Source organism: Haliaeetus albicilla, chromosome 19 (genome assembly GCF_947461875.1).
Source record: "Haliaeetus albicilla chromosome 19, bHalAlb1.1, whole genome shotgun sequence".
NCBI lineage: Eukaryota > Metazoa > Chordata > Aves > Accipitriformes > Accipitridae > Haliaeetus > Haliaeetus albicilla.
In genome coordinates this window covers 27328502-27349633 of record NC_091501.1, presented here as the reverse complement: position 1 = coordinate 27349633, position 21132 = coordinate 27328502, and the positions used below count along the sequence as shown (strand labels likewise).

At 39.9% G+C, this 21132-nt stretch overlaps 1 protein-coding gene across 1 annotated transcript in view; it reads left to right on the top strand.

The window, feature by feature from the left end:
* Nucleotides 1-21132, top strand: part of ARHGAP8 (Rho GTPase activating protein 8) — an 86340-nt gene that overhangs the window by 47928 nt on the left and 17280 nt on the right. Inside the window, exons 7-9 of the mRNA XM_069806935.1 lie at nucleotides 2761-2859; nucleotides 4000-4110; nucleotides 15008-15081. Of these exons, the coding sequence (XP_069663036.1) occupies nucleotides 2761-2859; nucleotides 4000-4110; nucleotides 15008-15081 (284 nt within the window). The remainder of the gene's footprint in view (nucleotides 1-2760; nucleotides 2860-3999; nucleotides 4111-15007; nucleotides 15082-21132) is intronic.

Sequence of the window (21132 nt, the reverse complement as noted above, 5' to 3'; positions counted from 1 at the left end):
AGCTTTCTAGAAAAAACAAAACAGAACAGGAAAACCAGAAAAACTCTTGATGGACATTACAACACTCAGGTGAAACCAACTTCTTTCTCAGAGGCAGCTGAAGGGCTCCTTGGGAATAGCTCCAGGCAAGTGGTTTTGGGACACAGGCAGTTTTCAGTCTGTGCATGTTAATGCATGCAGTGGAGCCACAGCTGGACAACAGCTATGCTATTCGATTTAGAGTAGTAATTGGCTGCTAATTCTTACAAAAGAAAAGTTTACGGGTACCTGTTCCAAATACTCATTTGCCCTGGATCTTACCTTGTCTGTGTAGATAAGATGAATACTTTTTTTCTTGGATCAGATAACGCTGGTAATTAAATCCTCATTTACCTTGAATTGTGAAAATCGGTGATCCTGATAAGCTTAAGCATTCATACCTAGCATAGAAAAATCAAACCAGGGCTTGTCATCTTAGATGCATCATCATCTTGACCTTCTGAACACCGTGCTTTCATCAGGATTGGCTGTTCCTGTTTGTACTCAACTTTTACCACTGCGTGCCTGGATACTTGTTTTGAATCTAATTTAGTAATACTCAACTGCCTGTTGTTAAAGCATGTGACCAACAGAAACAAAACTATTTGTACACTGGGACTGACAAAATAATTGAAAGTATGAGTAAACTCTGAAAAGGTCCATAAGCCAGAAGGCAGGAATTAGCTGAAGCTAGGAAAAAAACCTCTTTACTCCCTAAAATCTTTAACTGCCAAATGCTCACATGCATTTGTGCTTTGGGTTGACTCAAGTTTGGGGTTGTCAAGTAAGGGAAAACGTAAGGATATAATTTTAAAACTGAAGTGTGAAAGTGCCCATGTACAGTTTGACTAAATTATACTCTCATTGAAGACTAAAACTTATTAACATTGTTAATTTACTAGAATAGTACAATTTAAAATTTCTTCACAGTACCTTTTCCTTCTAGTTTAGAATAATCATATCTTAGCAGATGATGCTTTTCTTTAAGTGTCAATATTAAACCAAAGTTCACAAAAAGAAGGGAGAAAAATCCTTTGGACTTTCTCTTTCCTAGGTTTGCTGAATTATAGCCCAGACTCGTTTGTAGATAGTGTTTCCAGTAAAAGTAGCAGATGTAAAATAAATTTCATTATCAAGAAACATGTATTTATTTTTCAGAGGTCTGTCAGTACATTTGGTACCTGTTAGTACCTGGCCTAAGTACTTTTACCTGAACAAGTTCTTAGCAAACACTAAGAACTGGAAGAATGACAGAATTATTAGAGTGAAGAACAAAAGTGATAAGTATTTTAGCATACTTGTATTTGAAAGTATTTAAGAAAATGTAAATACTTGAAATTTTCAAGCTCCAGATGTTGATTGATCTCCTTTCCAGTCCCAAAAGAGATGAGCAAGAAGGTAATGTGTTAAGTCAAATGTATTTTCTCCAAACTGCAAAAAAACTGCAAGAAGAGCACATTTCTGCAAGAAGACTCACATGTGTGAGTCAACAGAAGCCTGTTGACCTGTTATCAAAATAATATACTTTTAGGTGGTGGTGGTGATGTGGCATTTTTAACAGCAGTAATTCCTAATTGCCCACAACTTTGTTACAAATTATGTGTTCTATAACGTGTCCTGTATTACCAGAGGTGATTGGTTACAGGGAGTTCTGTGCTAAGCCTGTGGCTTAGGTAAGATGTTGAAATTGCAGGCTGTTTTGGATAAAAGACACACTGAAGAGCTCTGAAGTTGTACATGCACAGACTGATATCTGTCAGTGTCCCAAAATCGCTTGCCTGTTAACAAAATTTAGGTCATTTCAATTAAAAGCTTCTAAAATGCTGAAGTGACATATTTGTACTATCTCCCACTAGAGGGAGTGTGTGTATGTGTATTTGACAATCCAGGGATGAATTCATTAATGCAAGAGAATTTTTCTCCAATTTTATTATCAAAGTAAGTTGCAGCAAAGTACACTTTTTATCATAAACATCTGTTATTTTGCTTGACACTTCATTACAGGACAGATATTTTGTGTTGTAGAAAAATATGAAATTATTTCAGACCGTGTATATAAACGTGTCGCTGAACCTTGTTTGAACACCTCAGCCTGTAAGTAGTATATTCTCGCTGAAACTCAAATCCTAACTAGTGATACTTGATGCTTCAAATTTGGAAATCTGTTTTGTACAACTTGTATTAAAACCTTATTATTCAGGACGTTTCCTAGAAGCTATCCAACCCTTTGCAAAATAGATAAAGCTGGTGGCCCAACACTTCAAGGTTATACAGTATCCATGCTTTGAAGATCTTGCCTGTTGCTTATTACTTTATAGTTTGTGTCTACAGCCCTGTTATTTTGTCTTTTGGCAGGGGGGAATACCTAAATCACACAAATATGTTGTTCTGTTGGCCGTGGAACATTTTCTCCAAAGTTAACAGTTCTTTTAGTGAGCTTTCTAATGCTGTGTGAAACCTGTTTTTCAGTGGTTTTTAAAGCAGTGTTTTTCATATCTATGCAAATCACAAAACATTCAGATGGTAGTCAGTTATTTTTATTCAAATCAGACTCTCAGGCATGCACTATATATGTTTGATCATATGAAATGAAATACATCTTATGTCTCCTGCTGCTTCAATTACAGTCTAATTTTGAGTTGCATCAGCACTTACATTTTTGTAATAGAAACGAAACCCTTCGTAAATGTTCCTCCCATGCTGATTTTTATACTTCTTTGTGATTTTTTTTTTTTTTTTTAGCCATAAGTTTGGGAAAAAAATCACCTACTTGAACTATTTAAGTGACCTGAGAGAGCATCTCAAATATGACCAGCTAAATATCCCTCAAGAAGTCATCCGGTACGTGGCAAGTTTAAAATATGTTGTCTCACTTTTTCTCGGGTAGAGTTGCATCCTGTTCACTGTATTCCAAGCAGAATCTAATCCTATTTCTTCAATGATTAGAAGTCTAATTTACCAATTTGTGCTTGGTTGGATTTAATTCTGAAAGCTGCATTGCCATCAAAGACGTGCTGAAGTGCATCAGGTGTTTAGAGAAGAGAACGCTATATAGTTTTCTACAAATTTGGAACATCTCCATCTCAGTTGTGGAGCGTTTTCTTAGTATAACTGCAGCTTCTGTGTGAGTGTTAGCAAAACCAGTCCACGTGTCATTACTGCTTATGAGTATCACATAATGTTCATGGGAAAAAATGTAATCCTGACCTCTTTGCTTGTATATTGTACCAGGTTAAGTGACTTCCTTTTGCTAAGAGCATTCCCAGTCAGCAAAGTGTTGATTGATTTTAAACTTTATGGATACATCTATTGTTAGCGGATCCATTACTTTTAATATCGTGTGTGTATGTGTGTTAGGGAGGAGTATTGGAGAGGGGACGGCAGAGGAAAAGAAAAAGAAATGCATAGGGCTGGAATTGTCAAGTGCCAGTATTAGTATCAATAACAGTCTTTTCGACACAGCGCTTTACGTGGAAATGCTTTGATGTACTGACAGGAAGTGATTTTATGTCACTGCTGAATGAAAGTAACTGGAAGCTTTGATTATGACTGTTATTGATGCCTGGTGGGTTTTTACACACCTTTTGTGTAAATGTGGAATAACAGAAAATACCTTACAGCTCTAAGGTTATAAATTGGATTGCATGGTTGCCAAAGAAAGGGGAGTTGTATTTTGAGTAGCAGATAGGTTTGAATGTTGCTGTTAAATTATAGTGTGTTCCTATTTTTTGGACACATTTATTACTATGCTCCATTGGCTGAAGCAGAAGAGCTCTTCTATGTCTTGCTTAAGTATTCTACCACAAATACTACTTAAAAATTTCCCTAATGCTTAAATTAAATTAAAAAAAGCTCTGTAAGTCCTGCAGCATGTACACTATTGTCAGGAGATCAGCATCATAAGCAATACTGGTAGCTGTTCATGTATATACTTTGTCAGCCATGGTGCACAGAAATTCAATGATTTCTTGATTTTTGCAGGCATGATGAAAATCTTCGGGGGAAACAGAAGGGAAAACCGCCACCTGTGGTTAAGGTTCCTCCACCACGGCCACCTCTACCTACCCAGCAATTTGGAGTCAGCCTACAATAGTAAGCCATGAGATTTCTAAAATATGAGATGTCTATACCCTGCAACATTCTGTAATGTGCAGATCCATTGGACAAAACGTCTGCAAATATTTTGTTTGTTATATGTTTAGTTTCTCATTCTCTTTGAAAGCCATGAAACTATGAGGCTAGACGATAGGTTTTCTGAATTCAGGACAGGTCTCTCTGTCCCAGTGACCTGCCTGGTCTTCGTGTTTACAATATCTTTGTGGTAGTTAGTGTTAGCATGGCTGCACAACTTTTCTCCCAGTGGACAGAAATTTGCCCACATATGACAGAGCCCTGGGCTAATCTGTTGCTGGTGGATGCGGGCAGTATGAAAGTGTTTTGGAGATATTTAAATGGTGGATAGCAAAGCCAAAACAAAGCTTCAGGCTCCAAAATGGCTGCATAAAGCTAAAATGGATGCTTGAGCCTTTATATATTGTTGTTTTGTTGCTCACATATTGTTCTGATCAGAGTTTTATAAAATGAATAAAATCACTCTCTTCCAGAAATGCCCTGACAGCTGTTTACGTAGATTACAGCACTGTATGTGGTATAAAAAATGATTTACTTTACACAAGGAATGGGATGGCAATAGTACTTGCAAGATTCAAGTTTGGTAAAAAACAACACACACCCCACCCCCCCCCAAACCTTCTAGCTTCCTACCCACAGTCATTTCTATCATCTTTCTACGGCATCCTTCTCAAAAATAGCTGAAGAATATTGTTCACATTCAGCAAAGGCAATTTAGGCTGTCTGATACATGGACATTTGTCGAATCTCCTCCCACCCTCAGTCTACTTCTCTGGTTCTAATGATTCAGCTGTAAATGAGATATAAAATATAATTTTTCCCTGGTTAAATGTTAAGCATTAGTCCTCTCTGCAAGGCCTGAAATTAGTACAATCAATATCTATTGTGTAAGAGCTACTATGACATTAACTTTTATGATACCTCTTTAGAGTTCACCCTAACACTTGAAACATGGCTAACTCACTTCCCTAATTCAGAGAATATCTTTTAGGTGGGATTCACTGGGTCATTAAGAAGGACAATGTTTTATGTCGCCACTTCAGTAGTAAAACTGGGACTGTTTGCAGGCATCAGGGCACACTCTGTCACTTGCCTCCAGCTTGACTTGGCTGCTCAAGCAGCACTATTGAACTTCTTGCAGGCTTTTGTGATCAGACAGCATGTTCTGTGCCACTCTTACCATCTGCTAGTCATATTTTATTTCTCTGACTGTGCCTGAACAGTAAACAGTGTCTTTCACTGGGCTGCACGTGGTGAGGGTGTGGTGGCTGCCCTTCCTGGCTCTACCGCTTTCCAGCTGCGTTACCATCAGCAAACCACATCCTTGCTGCATTCCTAGCTTTCCCAAGTATAAAAAGAGTGGCTACTTATAAAGAGCTTTTCTGTGGAAGATCTGTGGGTGGAGAAACACCGAGTGAGGCATTACTGTAATTTTTGACCCAAAGAGTTCCAGTGCTGGCAATGGAGGTGCTGACGGACGAACGGCCTCCGTGTGTGGGTGCAGCTCACAGCGCTCGGGTGTCCAAAATGGATGTACATGTGGATATTTGTTCCTTCTGTTTGCCCACCCTTGTCCAAATTCCCTCTTGCAGAAGAGATGGTGCTGCATCACCACGTAAAAATCACAAACAAATCCCCTATGACTTCTAAATGAGAAATAAAGGACTTAATTTAGATGGTGTTTGTGAAGAAAGGTGAAGTTAACAGAGGAGAGGGAATGATATGTGTGGAGACCACCTAAAATCTGAACCAAAAAAAGTATCAACTGTCATCTTGATGAATGAATTGCTTTTGCTAATTCCCTCTCCTTTTATGAGCTCTATAGACTGTAATGGCAAAATGGCAGTGACCTCCCACCTGTCTAGCAAAGAGGCAGTCTTCTCCTGGGTGAGGCTCTTCCATTTTTCTGAAGAGAGCTACAGGGAGACCCTGATTTTATTTTGTATAGGCTTATGGGAATGTGCTTTGTACTGCATTACAGTTAGTAAAAATTGTAATGTCAGGGATGCTGCTGAGAAAGCTGCTGTTGTTAAAGGACTGTTTCTCTGTGGAGTCTTTTTCTTTCGTTTAAGAAAAGAAATGATAAAGCCCATAGGCCTGAGGTTTCATCAGATTCAGTAATTCTGGGATGATTATTTTTATTCAGTCAGTAAAAGATTGGGGAATGGGATTTATCCAAAGGCCTCATAGGTGGCCTAATTTTGATAAGATGTTTGATAATGGTATCCCAATGACTTCTAACTGTGGAAGGTGGTAAAGCCATACCCTTTTGAATGTGCCTCCCTAAAAGCAGTGGGCAATGTTATCTCTAGTAACGGTTCCTCATTTAACTTTTTTCTCAGTTTATATTGGTTAATACATTTGCTTTCCAGAGCTATAATTGAAAACTAGATGAGCAAAAAGTGACTAAGCATTGGTTCAAAATATCTCACTTTTGCCCAACAGACAGTGGGGGAAAAACCTGTTTTGTTAGGACAGCAAAATGTAGCTGAAAGAAGTTTCCATCTAGACACTGATAAATGACTGTCTGGGACCAGTGCCTCATCTTGGAGGAATCTGTTAACTCACAAAGACATTTTTAACCTTGTGGAGTCGGATTTTCAAAATTATATAAGGCAACTGGGCATTTAAAAATCATGGAAGGTCTGTGAGAGCTGGGAGTATAATTCTTTGATATGTAATCTATACTGAATTGGGTTTAATTTATGAGTGAGCTGAAGGGCTTATTATCAGGTTAGGTCAAAACTTTTCTTTCTTATGCTACCCCCCATCCACTTAGTATCCAAAATCTGAATTTAAAATGGCTGCATTTGATCTCTTTAACCCCTCAGTGTCACCCTAAATTCTTTCTGGGGAGGAAAAACCAAACACACACCAGGGTGACTTCATCTTAAGTGTCCATCCAGCTTTATTTACATTTAATTGTCTGGAATTTAAGCATGTACTTTATGTTAGGCACAGACGTGAAGTAAAAAACCTTCTTCCTCATTGTGAGCTCCTGTGAGGACTCAAAAATTTGGTCTTTGCAGCTAGAACTTGAATCTAGTACCAAGATGTCCTGAATTTTCCACTGAAACTACACTAATTCAAATAATAATAAGTGAGCTTAGTCAAGGCAGTTAAATCATCCAAAGGTGGCTTACAGGATGTCTTTAGAATAAAGCGTGGTGGACCAAAAAAGATTGGCTGTCTCCCTATTTAATTCTTTGTACCTACACGTGTAGAGTAGACTTGCCCAGTTTGCTGAATGACATTCCTTCCATAGCATTTCTGATTCCCAGCCCAGATTGCCTGGTTGCCAAATTGCACCTTTAAAGGTTTGAGCTCATATTAAAAACTATGTGATTTTCTTGAAAATATAAAATAACACAACTGAAACTAATGTTCATCTTCATGGGGATATCAGACAGAACAGTTTTGTCCACACTTAATTTTTCAGTTATAATGTAATGGGATTCCACGCTCAGATTTGACAGGTATTTAAGAATGCGTAGCACAGAGTGGGTGGGATAGTGTGCACATTTAGTGTTTATTATGTCCTTCTCTAACTTGCTAATTCAAGCTTCTCATGTGCAGATAGAGTGAGGAGAATAGCAACTGTAATGAGCTAGTTGAAAGGTTTATCAAGTCTCATGTCATCTCTCCGATAGAGGGCAATAGCAGATGGTAGCAGGGAGCAGTGTTAGAACAGGGCAAGCGTACAGTGGTACTACCTCGGGTATAATGTCCCAGCTTGTAGTGATCAGAGACTTGCAGAGGAGAGTACTACAGTACTATGGAAATTACTTTCTTTTACTCAACAGTAGCTATCGTTTTTATAAATCCAGATGTTTCAAAGAACGTTCATGTATTATGTTGATATAGCAAGACTATTTTTCTGTTCTTTCAGTGATGCTACCTTCACACACGAAATGTAGAGCAGCAGCAATTAGCTATTCAGAATATATCCTCACTAGTGTGCATTGCATGTCAGGGTGAAAAATAGGATTTTTATTCTAAAAGCCATTAGTAAAGATTTTATGTTTAAAAAGGCAAGGAAAAATTCAGGGGACTCTCTGCTTCTGTTGGTCAGATAAATACAGTTAACATGCATGAATGAAGCTTCCTAAATTTGCAACACTTTAAGGGAATCAATAATTGACTATATGGGCCAAGTGGCATCATTGTCCTCTGCTGTATGTTTAGCAAGCTCCTATAAACCCCTGTTGCTGCACCCGATTGCCTCTGCAATCAAGGAAGGCTACAGCTGAGCTCCAGCACAGAGTTGACCTTGACTAGCTATTGACATTGTTCTGTTTTCTCTGACTGGTTTTAAAATGTAAAATTAAATATCTTATGTGGGAAAACAGGAAATGTGTTGTTTTTCTATCTATTGCCATGGATGGGGAGAGGAGGCAGAGAAAATGCACAAAATTGCCACAACTGTACAGCTTTTGCTTGTTGAATTGTTATCATAAACATTTCAGGGTGTTTTCCTTTTGGTCATAATCTTTCCGCTTGTGCATGCTGTGCATGCGTGACCAGGGAGGAAGAATGCATTCTAAACCAAATCTCAGCATGTCTCAGCAGGGAAAAAATGAAAAGGAGAGGAAAAGCAAAGAGAGAGAAAGATTATCAGCCAAGAATACTTAATGACACTTCAAAACAAAGTGTAAAGGTCTTTTGTGATAACTGTCCACTGTCTAGAAATGAGTCATTGGATATATAATGTGTTGCAGTAACTAATCATATATCCTATAGGGAGGAGTACTCATTCTCCCTGGCTACTGTGTTTACCAGAATAGATCCCTCTTGAATCTGACATGTTGCTGCAATACGATTCAGATCTGTGAATCAGTTACAGAAAGCTATACTCTGCACTGAAATGCTCTGTTACGCTCATCTCTTAAACAGAAAGAGTAAGAGATCTCTCATTTCAAATTGCCTGTAGTAGTGCCTGATCTCCAATGTTAGTTTGCATTGTCCATCATAAAGCACAGCTGCTCATCACGCCATCCCGAACAAGGCAAGAAAAATGCAGATTACTTGACAGGATCCACAAAGAGAGGATAGAGGTGTAATTTCATTGACCTCTGAGCTGGTCTGATTTACATTAGCTGAAGTAATGTTCCTATTATTTTCTGTCACCTTAGATCCAGTAAAATGAATGCTATGTCCCACATTGTGAAATGCTATGAAAATATGCATCCCAGCTTTCCCCAGTGTTGCAAAAACAGAACAATCCTTTGCATGTGAGTTTCAGTGAATATCCTACTCTATTTTAAAATACCTTTTATCTTGAGGACCTTTTACATTGTACTGGGAATGGCACCTTTCCTTCAAGGGAAACAGGAATCCTGTAGAAAATGGTAGAAGCGCAGAAATTGTATCTTTTTTCCTAGAAAAAGAAAAATGATGTGTGGGTTTTATTATTACAAATTATAGCCCAGTTATTTGTCTCACCTCTCTGACAGATAAACTAGTGCTCAGCAGGAGCAAGTGCTGTAAATAATCAGTTTGCTATTTATACACTGAAATGGGAAACACATTTATGGGTAACAATAATAATTAGAAAACATTTATAAAAAGCTGCTGGGTTGCTATTTGGTGCCTCTGGAGTGAGCAGCTGTAAGAAAGCAAAAACAATCAGTGCAACTTCAGAGAGACTGAGAATGGGTTCCATGAGCTTAAATTGTCAATAATAAAGATGTAACAGCTTCCAAGCAAATTAAAGTCCTGATGATGTTCCCATTTAAGTGAATTAGGCTTTCAACTAATTTTAATAAAAGTTGCCCTGAATGTTTAGGGTACTGATCTGAATACACGAAACAAAATTATTTGACACACACAGAGTGTGTTGTAACTCCCTTATTAGAAAGGCTAAAATAAATGTGGGGTTTTTTTCCCTTACCTTGATTTGCTGCAGGCTGGTATCCCAAACATTGACATTGGTACTGACCTCACCTCCCAGCCCCTTTTCTTGTTTAGTTCCTTACCAGGGGATATCATTTCACTGGGGATTTCAACTTTGCGTGCTGTGCAAAGAACACCTAGAACTTCCTTCCTCGTGTGGCTTATTAGCAAGGCTAATTTATTAATGGGTCTGCACAGTCACTGCCTGTTTTGTTCTATGTTGTTGCAGCAGGGTTGTTATACAACACTGATCTGCTGCAAGAGAAAATAATTCACACACAGAAGCTGCCTTTCAGAGCAGGGTAGGGGGTTCATGTGTTCTGTGTTTGCGTGGCTGTGTTCCTTTTGCTGTGGCCAACTTTTGCAGGGACTGGTATGAGAGCTCATGGTACTGAAGCAAAGTTACTTGTTAATTTTTTCTCTCCAGGGTCTAGGTGGAAGGCAGGGGGAAGGGGAGAACAACCCAGGTATCAGACCTGGTTTGAGAGCACTGCACGACTCCTGCTTGGATGCTAACACTAGCACTGATGTTCTGCTCTACAGTGTAAGCAGCATGCGCCAAACTGCTGTAAGATTGTTGAAGCTGGAAGGAGCAGGAGAGACTAGGAGTGACAGGACACACACCCTGAAAAGGGCTAAGAGGATTTTGCTGCTCAGAGAGATATTTTATGGAGATACTTGATTGTCACTGCGGGTAGGAAGAGGATGCTGCTCTGAGGACTAGGTCATAAACTTGGTCCTGGTAGCATTTCAAGCCATGGCCTTCTTTAACCAGTGAGGGTTTTTTTGTGAAGTGCTTAAGGCCTCTGGTTTAGCTCTCGTAAGATGTCTGTGATAATGGGGAAGATTGAGGTTGGACTTGGTCTTACAAGTCAGGTCATAAATCTTTCTTCTGGCCATTATCTTGTTGTTATGATACTGCAGAGAATGATTACTGCAGCAAGTCCAATACTGTTTCATATTGAAATTAATGGTGCCTTGCCAATGTGTAAGGACAAGAAGTTGTATCATTTTATCAAAAGATCATACCTGCAAGCAGCAGCAGCAAATGATGAGAATTACTAACGTATAAAAGGTCATACTTTAGGATTATCTGAATTAAACTCGTTCCTTGCTGTTAGTCTTTTTCTTTCTGCAAATGCATTACATACATTGTAGAATTTATGTGGTCAAATGTCTAAATTTATAATGTTATAAACATGGTTTTGTGAAACTTGGCTATATTTTTTTGTCAAAATTCCTATGTATGTTTACATCAAGGAAAATTTCCCTTTCCTAAACAATTCCTATTAGATGTAGATACAGCAGTGTCCACAAAGTAGTATTAACGCACACGAAGAGCAGTATTGAATTTCATACACTTTAGATTTTGGTATGGATACTTTGTGGGAAAAGCAGAAAAAATTTGTTCAATGCATTGATTTTTAGTAAGGTTCGCAGAAGAGCTATGGACTTGTGTCAACCAAATTTGACAGAGGAATGGAGGTCTCGCAAATACTACAAGCTCTTAAAAATCATTGGCTGGAAGGAAAGAAGCTATAGCAGGAGTTCAGTTTTCTGTTGTCTTTGGTCTGCTGGTACACTAGTTAGTGTTTACATGGTGATTAGTTATGAGGTACTCCTTACCTTATGAGGAAATATGAGATAAAGAGGTTAGGGGAAGAACTGAAAATACCTGTAAGGCAAGTGAGGTTATAGATGATATAAGGAAATGATCTCGTATTACTATGATGAGGAAAGAGGTAGGACATAGGATACAAATCCATAGCAGATCAACTTCGTTAGTTTTGCAGCTAAGGGAACAACTTATTTCCTTTCAAACAGCAGGTTAGTCTAGGTATTTGAAATAGTAGAATGAGCTCTAGGAGCTGGATTAACAAGTTTATTACAATCACATAACAAATTGTGTTGTTTTATATAGCACTAGGGGAAGTAACACACAAAATATGCACAGTAGAGGGGAAAAAAAATATGGTCTAGGAGAATCTGGGTAACATACAGACACACAGACATTAGTGCCTGGGAAGAGATTGGATGGTGAAAATAGGAAAGAGAAAAAGTAGGACTGGGTGGGCCCTGAAACTGTAACTGGAAGTAATGGCACTGGTGGCTCAGCATTGTGTCCCTGGAGTGATGAATGAGATCAAAATGTTTGATGGCTGAATAACCAAATAGTGTGAAGTATATTCTCCTGTGAGGTTATGAGTAAGAGAGGCAAAAGCACAGGGTGATTCACTACTTAAGTCATGATCCTGCTCTGAGTCTTCCCATTGGAGGAACACTGCCACCGCCCACATAGGTTAAGCTGGGGGTGACCAATCTCCTAAGCTTGGAGATCCAAAATTAACCAGTCTACATGTCTTCTTCTAACTCCCTTCATAGGCATAGAGAAAACATATATGAGGAGGAGGGGGGATTTGACAATTTCCCTACCCTTCCATGCTGTCTTATGTTGCTGTAACATTTATTTTAAAGTAGTTTTTATGTGTAGAGTAAACACAAAATATAATACTGGATTCCTGCTTTCATGCAACAATGTTACAGAAGTTGTATCAAATACACTACAGTTATTATCAACTGTTTTATATTAATAAAGTAATAAGCAAGCCAACTCAGAGAAGAAATAACACTAGGAAAAGAAAAAGACTCTAAGAATCATTCTCCTCTGCAGGTTGTATTGGGTTTGCATAGCCAGGTTTTGGTAGCGGGGGGGCTACAGGGGTGGCTTCTGTGAGAAGCTGCTAGAAGCTTCACCCATGTCTGACAGAGCCAATGCCAGCTGGCTCCAAGATGGCCCCGCCAAGGCCGAGCCCATCAGTGACCATGGGATATCTGGGATAACAGATTTAAAAAGGGGAAAAGAAGTTGCTGCGGCACAGAAACTGCAGCTGGACAGAGGAGTGAGAACATGTGAGAGAAACAACCCTGCAGACCCCCAGGTCAGTGAAGAAGGAGAGGGAGGAGATGTTCCAGGTGTCAGAGCAGAGATTCCCCTGCAGCCCGTGGTGATGAAGACCATGGTGAGGCAGGCTGTCCCCCTGCAGCCCAGGGAGGTCCACGGTGGAGCAGATCTCCACCTGCAGCCCGGGGAGGACCCCACGGTGGAGCAGGTGGGTGCCCGAAGGAGGCTGTGACCCCATGGGAAGCCTGGCCCCACACTGGAGCAGGTTTTCTGGCAGGACTTGTGACCCTGTGGGGGACCCACGCTGGAGCAGTCTATGCCTGAAGGACTGCAGCCCGTGGAGGGGACCCATGCTGGAGCAGTTCATGAAGAACTGCAGCCCATGGGAAGGACCCACGTTGGAGAAGTTTGTGGAGGACTGTCTCCTGTGGGAGGCACCCCACGCTGCAGCAGAAGAGTGTGAGGAGTCCTGCCCCTGAAGAGGAAGGAGCAGCAGAGACAAGGTGTGATGAACTGACCCCAACCCCCATTCCCCGTCCCCCTGTGCCGCTGTGGGGAGGAGGAGGTAGATAAAATCAGGAGTGAAGTTGAGCCCAGGAAGAAGGGAGGGGTGGGGGAAAGTTTTTTTTAAGATTTGGTTTTATTTCTCATTACCTTACTCTGATTGAATTGGTAATAAATTAAATTAATTTTCCCCAAGTCACGTCTATTTTGCCAGTGACAGTAATTGCTGAGTGATCTTTCCCTGTCCTTATCTCGACCCATGAGGCGTTTGTTATATTTCCTCTCCACTGTCCAGCTGAGGAGGGGGAGTGATAGAGCGGCTTTGGGGGGCACCTCGTGTCCAGCCAGGGTCAACTCCACCACACAATACAACCTCAGCTAGTAGCACTAGGTTAAGGCTATGTTTACATGTTGTAGAAACATTTTGTGTTTTCTGTAGATGAGCTGCAGCATTTGCAGCCTCTCATGGTACAGTCACAGATCGCTGTGCTGTTTTGTGCTGGTGCTTTAGAGTTTGTTAGTAAAGCTGGTCACTTTTTAAATATGAAATTGTACACATAAATATATATTGTCTACTTTAAAATCTGAGATTGGTCCTTTATTTCGTTGTTGATTACTATAAAAATGTAGCAGAATACTCAGCAGATACTGACTGTTTCTTTTGTTTCACTTTTTAAATGGCCAAAGACTTTTTTTTTTTTAAATAAGGAAGATAATTGCAGAATTTTTTGTGCTGTCTAGATCAAGAAAATGCTACGTTTGATTTTTTTGCCTCAACTGTTCACTCATAAAAGAGAAAGAAATCTCATTTCGTGGGAGTCATTCAAAGTGTTAATAATCTTGCTGCACCACTTTGCCTTCAGAATAAATAGTACAATATCCTTTTAATTATATATACACTGTGGTTTAAAGAGAGACAAATGACAAAGAAAAATCTGCATGATAAAAGGCTCCTAAACTTGCAGCATCCCTTGATCAAGACTTACTCAGAAGCATTCGCTGCAGACCCCTTCCTTGCCTGCCTCTAAGCTGCCTGGAAACCCTGTTCCACCAACAGCATCCAAGCAAATCCAGTCAGAGCCACCACCACCACCACTGCTGTCGCTGCGTCGTGGTTAAACACAGCCCTGCTGGGGCATGCCAAGTGAGGGCAACAAAGCTGGAGCAAAACCAGCCTCAGGTGGGGGCAAAGTTAGTCTGGAACACTATTCTGCTGCTCTAGCCTTGGCTCCCCTTCAGTACAGTAGGTAGCACTTATTTATTACTTGGTGCCGTTGCAGTTATACAGCTTTTCTAGTGAAAAGAAAGTGTTTAGGAATGTCTCTGAATAGAAGTCCAAGTCACCTGTTTCAGTGGCTTGTTCAGTGCCTGTTAGAGTTGTGGAGGACTCTTGTGTTTGGTGTAGACACCAAGGTGCAGGCTCCTTAATTTGTGGAATTTAATGTACGCTCTCAGATATCTCTCAGGTTTTTGCAGAGACTGTTCTGTCTTGGTTTTGACTCTTTGTTTATAAATACCATTTAAAGGCTGTTACTTTTTTTTTTTTTTTTTTCCTAACAGTATCAAGGACAAAAATAAAGGTGAACTAATCCCTCCAGTAGTGAAGGAAACTGTATCCTACCTAAAAAGAAAAGGTGAGTTTTGTGTCAAAAGGGGATGTGTCTTTCAGAACAAGGACAATAGTATGAAACTATAGAATGCTCAGTGCCTGATTCAGCAAAGTTTACAGCTGCACAGGATGTGTTTAAATCCTGAAAACTTGAGTGGTAATTGGGCACTGCCTTGAGAGCTTTGATAGATAGGGAATACTTATTATCAGATTATTGTCCCACTATGAAAAAAAACCCAAAACTTTTTCCCTCTAGGATTAGATTAGGGAATAGCAAATGAGAGAAGCTGTCTTGAAATACACATTGTCAATCCATATCATATTGTTGGTTTTAAGTAGAACTCCCAGTAAAAATCAATGAGAAGTTCTGTTTTTACAGAACCAGTGGCCAGAAAAACTCATAGAAAAAATGTGTTTCGCAGGAGTAAGCCTAGAGTCCTCCCTTCACAAAATATTTTTACTGGCATTTACAGACCCTTTGACTGCAGTTCATATCTATAGTTACATTATATAGAGATACAGCTTACAAAGACCCATATTTAAAATGGGAGCATCCAAATCTGAGTTCCCTGTATTGCTTTCACGTACAGGGCAAAGAGAGGGTAGACTTTGAACTGCTCACTATACCACTGAGCTCCCCAGTGCATTCCTGACCAACATAAAGGACCAAATACCAGATGCTGTCTGTAGGGTAAGTGCACTGTATTCCCTATGTAGGGAGAAAGGTGCATGCAGGGAGAAAGTCAGATATAAGGCTGCAGTCTTGAAATTCCTTTTCCCAGTGTAATGTGATTTTACATTTTGATCCCTGATTTTTAAGGCAATCACAGCAACATCTCCATAGCCCTTTGTGCTCCAAGGCCTCAGAGTTTCACAAATGTTTGCTAAATCTTACAGTACCAAATCTATAGGCTAGGTACATTGTCTTACAGGTGACAGAACAGAAATAGAGCATAACACAGTTGTGTGACTGGCACAACGTTACACAGTGGTAGAACTGGGAATGGTTCCAAAGATCCCTGAAAGAAGGGTGTGAATTTTTAATAGGTGTGTCAAGTGAAGAAAACCAAAATGTGTTTGGTTCAGTTACTTAAAAAAACCCCAAACATCACTGGCATTTAATATGCCATTAAGTTTGGTTAATGTTTGAACAAATTTTGAGGATCAGCACAATTTTTTTTTTAAGACAAAAACCAGACTCAGATTTCTATATTGCTGTTAGATGAGTTTTATCTGAGATTTTCCTCATTTAAAGAGCTATTTGTATTGACAGCACACAAATAATATGAATTTTGAGTAAATTATATTCTTTCATAGACAGGCTCACCCAGAACCTATATCACACAATATTCTTAATTTGCATTCTTAAGCTGTCATTCTGAACAAGGTAAATTTTGTTTTCAGTATTCAAATAGCATGCATCATTGATCTCACTTCATTTTAACTATTGCCACTAGGGTTTGGCTGAGTTTGAGTTTATTTGAACCGTAAGTGAGAAATTTAAAACTTTTTAAAAACTTGTACTGAATAGGCTTCCTATTTGTGAAGACAAAGTGGGGGAGAGCGTGGGGGGGGGCAGGAAAAAAGTTGCTTCTCAGCTTTATTGCAGTTTCTCAAGAGAAATCCTGGCTTCATTTAAGTCAGTGCAGGATCATACTGATTGAAATGAGGATGGACGAGACAGTGTCTTGCGACTCATTGCTAGCCTATGCTCTTTCATATTTTAGCTTCCCCCACGGTAAATAAGAACATTAAATAACTGCCCATTTTATTTTTGTGGGGGTTTCATACCTTGAGTGAAGCTGATTAATGATATTAGGACAATGAGTATCTGAGTGGATACCTGCTTACAGTTTGCAAGCAGTGGAGCATAGCATCTATAGGGATGCTTGTATACAGAACAGGTAGCTCCTCACCTCTTGAAATTGCTGTTTTATCTTCAAAATACCTCCAGCAGCCAAGGCCAAGTACTGCAGTGGGGCCAGTTCTGCTATTAAAGGTATCTACTGATCTGCAGTAGATGAAGAGTTCCTAACAGACTTTATTGAAGGCCTCTTGGTCCAAATTCAGGACTTCGCTCAAGCCCATAAAGCTGTTTGGACATGCTGTTGCCAGACTGGTGCTAATGATGAAAACTTTGCAGGTGTAGCTTCTATCAAATATTATGGCTGGTTACAGGGAATGTAAATAGTTCACTACTAAGAATATTGAAGGCAAGTGACTGGCAGCTTGAGACAATCCCTGTAATTATAATTGTAAGTGGATAATTAGAGCTTGTGTAGTGTATCACTGCATGCCCCATCTGCAGATGAAAGCCAGACTTTTCCGTGTTTTAAATTGTTATGAAACAATCATCCTTACATATATTTAGCTTATCTTAATAGGCAAATACCTCTTTCTCACTAATCACAGGAGTCAAGAGAGCTAAAATGAGGATGAATGTGCACTAACATCATTACTTCTCACAGCTGTTATTATTTAGAAATTGAGGGAAAATTTAGTCACTAAAATGTTAATTGATTTAAACTTTTGGCTGTGCTTGGGAGGAGGGCTTTGCATATCTGGCACTTTCTTGGACCTATTTAAAGATTTTAAAGAAATAGGAGGTTTATGGCCATCATTGTATTGTGCTGGTGACCAGTAACTAGTAATTCTTGCACTGATCTGGCACAAACCCTCCTCCACATCTTGCTTTTGTTCTTTCTGGGTGTTTTGTCTCATCACTATTGCACCAGTCTCATATTCTTCCCTCTCAACAATTGCTGAGTCCAGCAGCTCTGATACCCACAGTTTTCTGAAGCAGCAATGCCAAGTGCGCAGTACAGGGAAAAAATAGCAAGTTTTAGCTCTCATGTTTGTGATAAAAGAAAGGGTTGGCTCAACTTTGCCATTGCAGAATTTCTCCTAGATGAAATGTTTGTTATTCTGAAAGCAGTAATCATCCTTGGGTTTTCTCCAACTTCATCTTTTTTTGGCTAAAAATTCATCTGTTCAGTGCAGTATCAGCACGGTTTGTAAAGGATCATGTCTGAGGAAATGCGATGATACTTCTGAACAAAGCCTTTGTCCTCCTTTGTGCATCTACGTAAGTCAGTGGCATGGTAGTGCTGGCCACCGATACGTAGCCCAGCCCATGCACTTGCTAGCTGGACTATCTCATTTTTTTCCCTAGCTCTCTGTCCTTCTGTGCCCCTAGGAAGGAAGGGCATGGGCTTTGTCAACGTCGATATTTTCTAACCAAGCCCAGGTTTGCTCAGAGCTGTCATATTCCCTATCATAAGGAGATGTCCCCAGACGAGATTTCTAAGGAGAGATGGCTTGTCAGGTAGAGTGTTTTCTGACATTCTCAGCCAGCTGACGCTTGAAAGCCAAGTACCTGCCATGCCAAGGCTGTTAAGCAGTGGGTGATAGACGTGCATTTTTTTGCACTTGATTATAAGTGTGCAGGTATCTGTTGTACCTGCTGTCTGCTATGATTTTAACTCTTTCTCTAAATCTGGAATATCTCAGTTCTGCCATCAGCTCCAGCGAGTGTCGGTTCCTGTGCTGACAGCCCTGGGAGGCTGACTGGCAGCGTTCTTTGCACTCCAGACGCGGCCGTGAGCACAGTGAAAGCTTCAGTTCATCTTCCGGAAGTGACAAAAATTCACTGTCATTACCCTATTCCATTTGATTTTGGCATAGTTTCCAGCCTCACAGAATTAGCAGAGAGTGGGTTTTGGTTTTCACCCTAGGTGCAGTATTTCCACTCCTTCTTCCCATTGCTAGATTTTCACGTCTACGTACCTGAAATCAGTTTCTGAAACTCTGACTTAGATCACAAAAGCTTCTGCAAAATCATGCTTCGTCAACAGGGTTAAGATTTCCTGAAACATCAGAGACCCTCTGACATCCATTAAGTCCATTCTGTACTGCTCAGGCTCTTGTTTCTTGAACAGGTCTGATGCAGGAGCTGTGGTGGTATTCAAACTAGGCACCAGCCTGCAATAGTATGCTACCAGGCTAACGAAACTTTCAGTCTCTAAAGTTCACCCAGCCTTTTTCATCTTAATGACTCCGATCCCTTTGACAGATTGCTTCATGTCACTTTTTTCCTCCTTGATGTTTAAATTTTCTGCCTCGGTTTCAGACAACACTGTTTGCAGAAGTGTTCTTCCCAGCGTGGAGTCATCCTCATCTGTACAAATGAGCCCAAACTTCCCTTCCTGTACTGAGTTATTGAGTGGGCTCAGACAGCAGCAAGCATGTCCTCATCCCCAACAGCCAAATTAGCGTTATGACAGTGAGTGTGGGTTTCTTACTCATATATCTATCCGACTGTGTATTTAGATAGCTATTTCTGAGCAAGATGACTCTCGCTGGATCCAGTTAGTAGGTCACCCAGTACCTTAACAGAGACTAAAGAATCTACCGTAAGCAGAGATTCCCCTACTGCTTGTATTATATAAATGAGATAAATATTATATAAATGAGATTATTATGGCTGATGCTTCAGACACTATTACAGTAAACACAATAAACTAAGTTTCTGAATTTCTCTAATAATTTTCAGGTTATTTTTTCAAGAAAGGAAGAGAAAGTAGCCGTTTCACCACTTTTGTTCTAGCTCCACTTTAGAGTGAAAAATGTTTTTAATACTGAATTTTTAAAATGTTTAATTTCAGTTCCTGCTAACCTTCACAGGGAAGAATTGGTTTCCTAAAATGAGTTCTGAGTATCTGAGAAATCATCAGCTCATTAAGACTAAGCCTCAGAGTTCATCTTCTGGAGCAAACTGGAGAAGTGCTCTTAATTTCAGAAGGAAGGTGGTGTTGGATCATTCTGAACCCAACTGATGATTTAATCAGGCCAAAGAGGAAGGACAGGTTTAACACAGCACATTTGTGACTAGATCTTCATAGTAACCAGCAAACCAGAGGACATTTTTTCTATGCTTAGCCTCAAAACCACAACCTGTTCATCTGTCTAGTTTATAAATGCAAGGCTTGACTTGCACTAAATAAGTGGTTTTTTTTTTTTTGTATGTACTACCTTATCTCTACCATGCCATGAGAAATTACCTTGCTTAATTAAATATTCACTCTCTTGTCAGAACAATTCAGAAGTGTTTCTAACCTGGTGTCGTTCCTTTGGCGGTAATGTTCTTGATGCTTTGTTCACAGGCCCTTTTCTCCAAGAAGCCCAACTTATGCCACAGGGTAGTAATTTTCTTTCTCTGGTTAATATGTCCCCACATGTCCTCAGCAGCCTATTTTGCGCTGAAGTGAGACTGTAAATGGGGACTGTCACTTCTGACCAGCTATTTTGGTAGCCAGGGATATAAGTAATGCCATGCTATGGAGGATGCGTCTTTGTGCATATGGCTTCCACAGCACTCAGGGACGGGGTTGTGCGAGTGGCTGAAGCTGCTGGTGCTGCCCACGCCAACCCAGCAGGGCAGAGAGGGGTCTGCTCGCTTCAGAGCTGCCCAACCTCCGAGGCAGTTTTTTTATCCGTCAGAGGCTTTAGGATTCAGAAGTGCACTTCTGCTTTTAAATTCTAGTAAGGCATCACAGCAGAAGTTCCCTTTCCTGTCTTTTACTTACATGTGTTTTTTTCCAGAAAAGCAGGTTACAGACTGGATATAAGGTATCATGATAAATTAAAAGCTAGGTGGTGTGTGGCTGGTGGTTTTGGTGTTTGTTTAGGTCACTAGTAGTACAATTCACCAAGCTCTCTTAGTTTTTAAACTCTGACCCACAGTTTGAGTGTACTAACTGATAGACGCTAAAAATAAAAATGCCTGGCAAAATCCATATTTTGTTTGCAAACCTCCCACCATCTGGAGGTCAGGTGATGGCTTTTAAGGGAATTTTTATTTGATTCATTACGGTGGGTATGAACTGCACTGTTCAGACCTGCATGAAGATGTCAGGTAGGTTACAAAGGGCAGTAATGTTGCTCAAGCCTATCTCAAATATTAATATACTGTCATTTGTATTGGTCTTATGCAAAATACCGATTTGAAATATATAGGTAGGATTATTATTGTTAATGTATTTTATGTTTTAGAGAGTATCCCCAAAGGTATAAACGA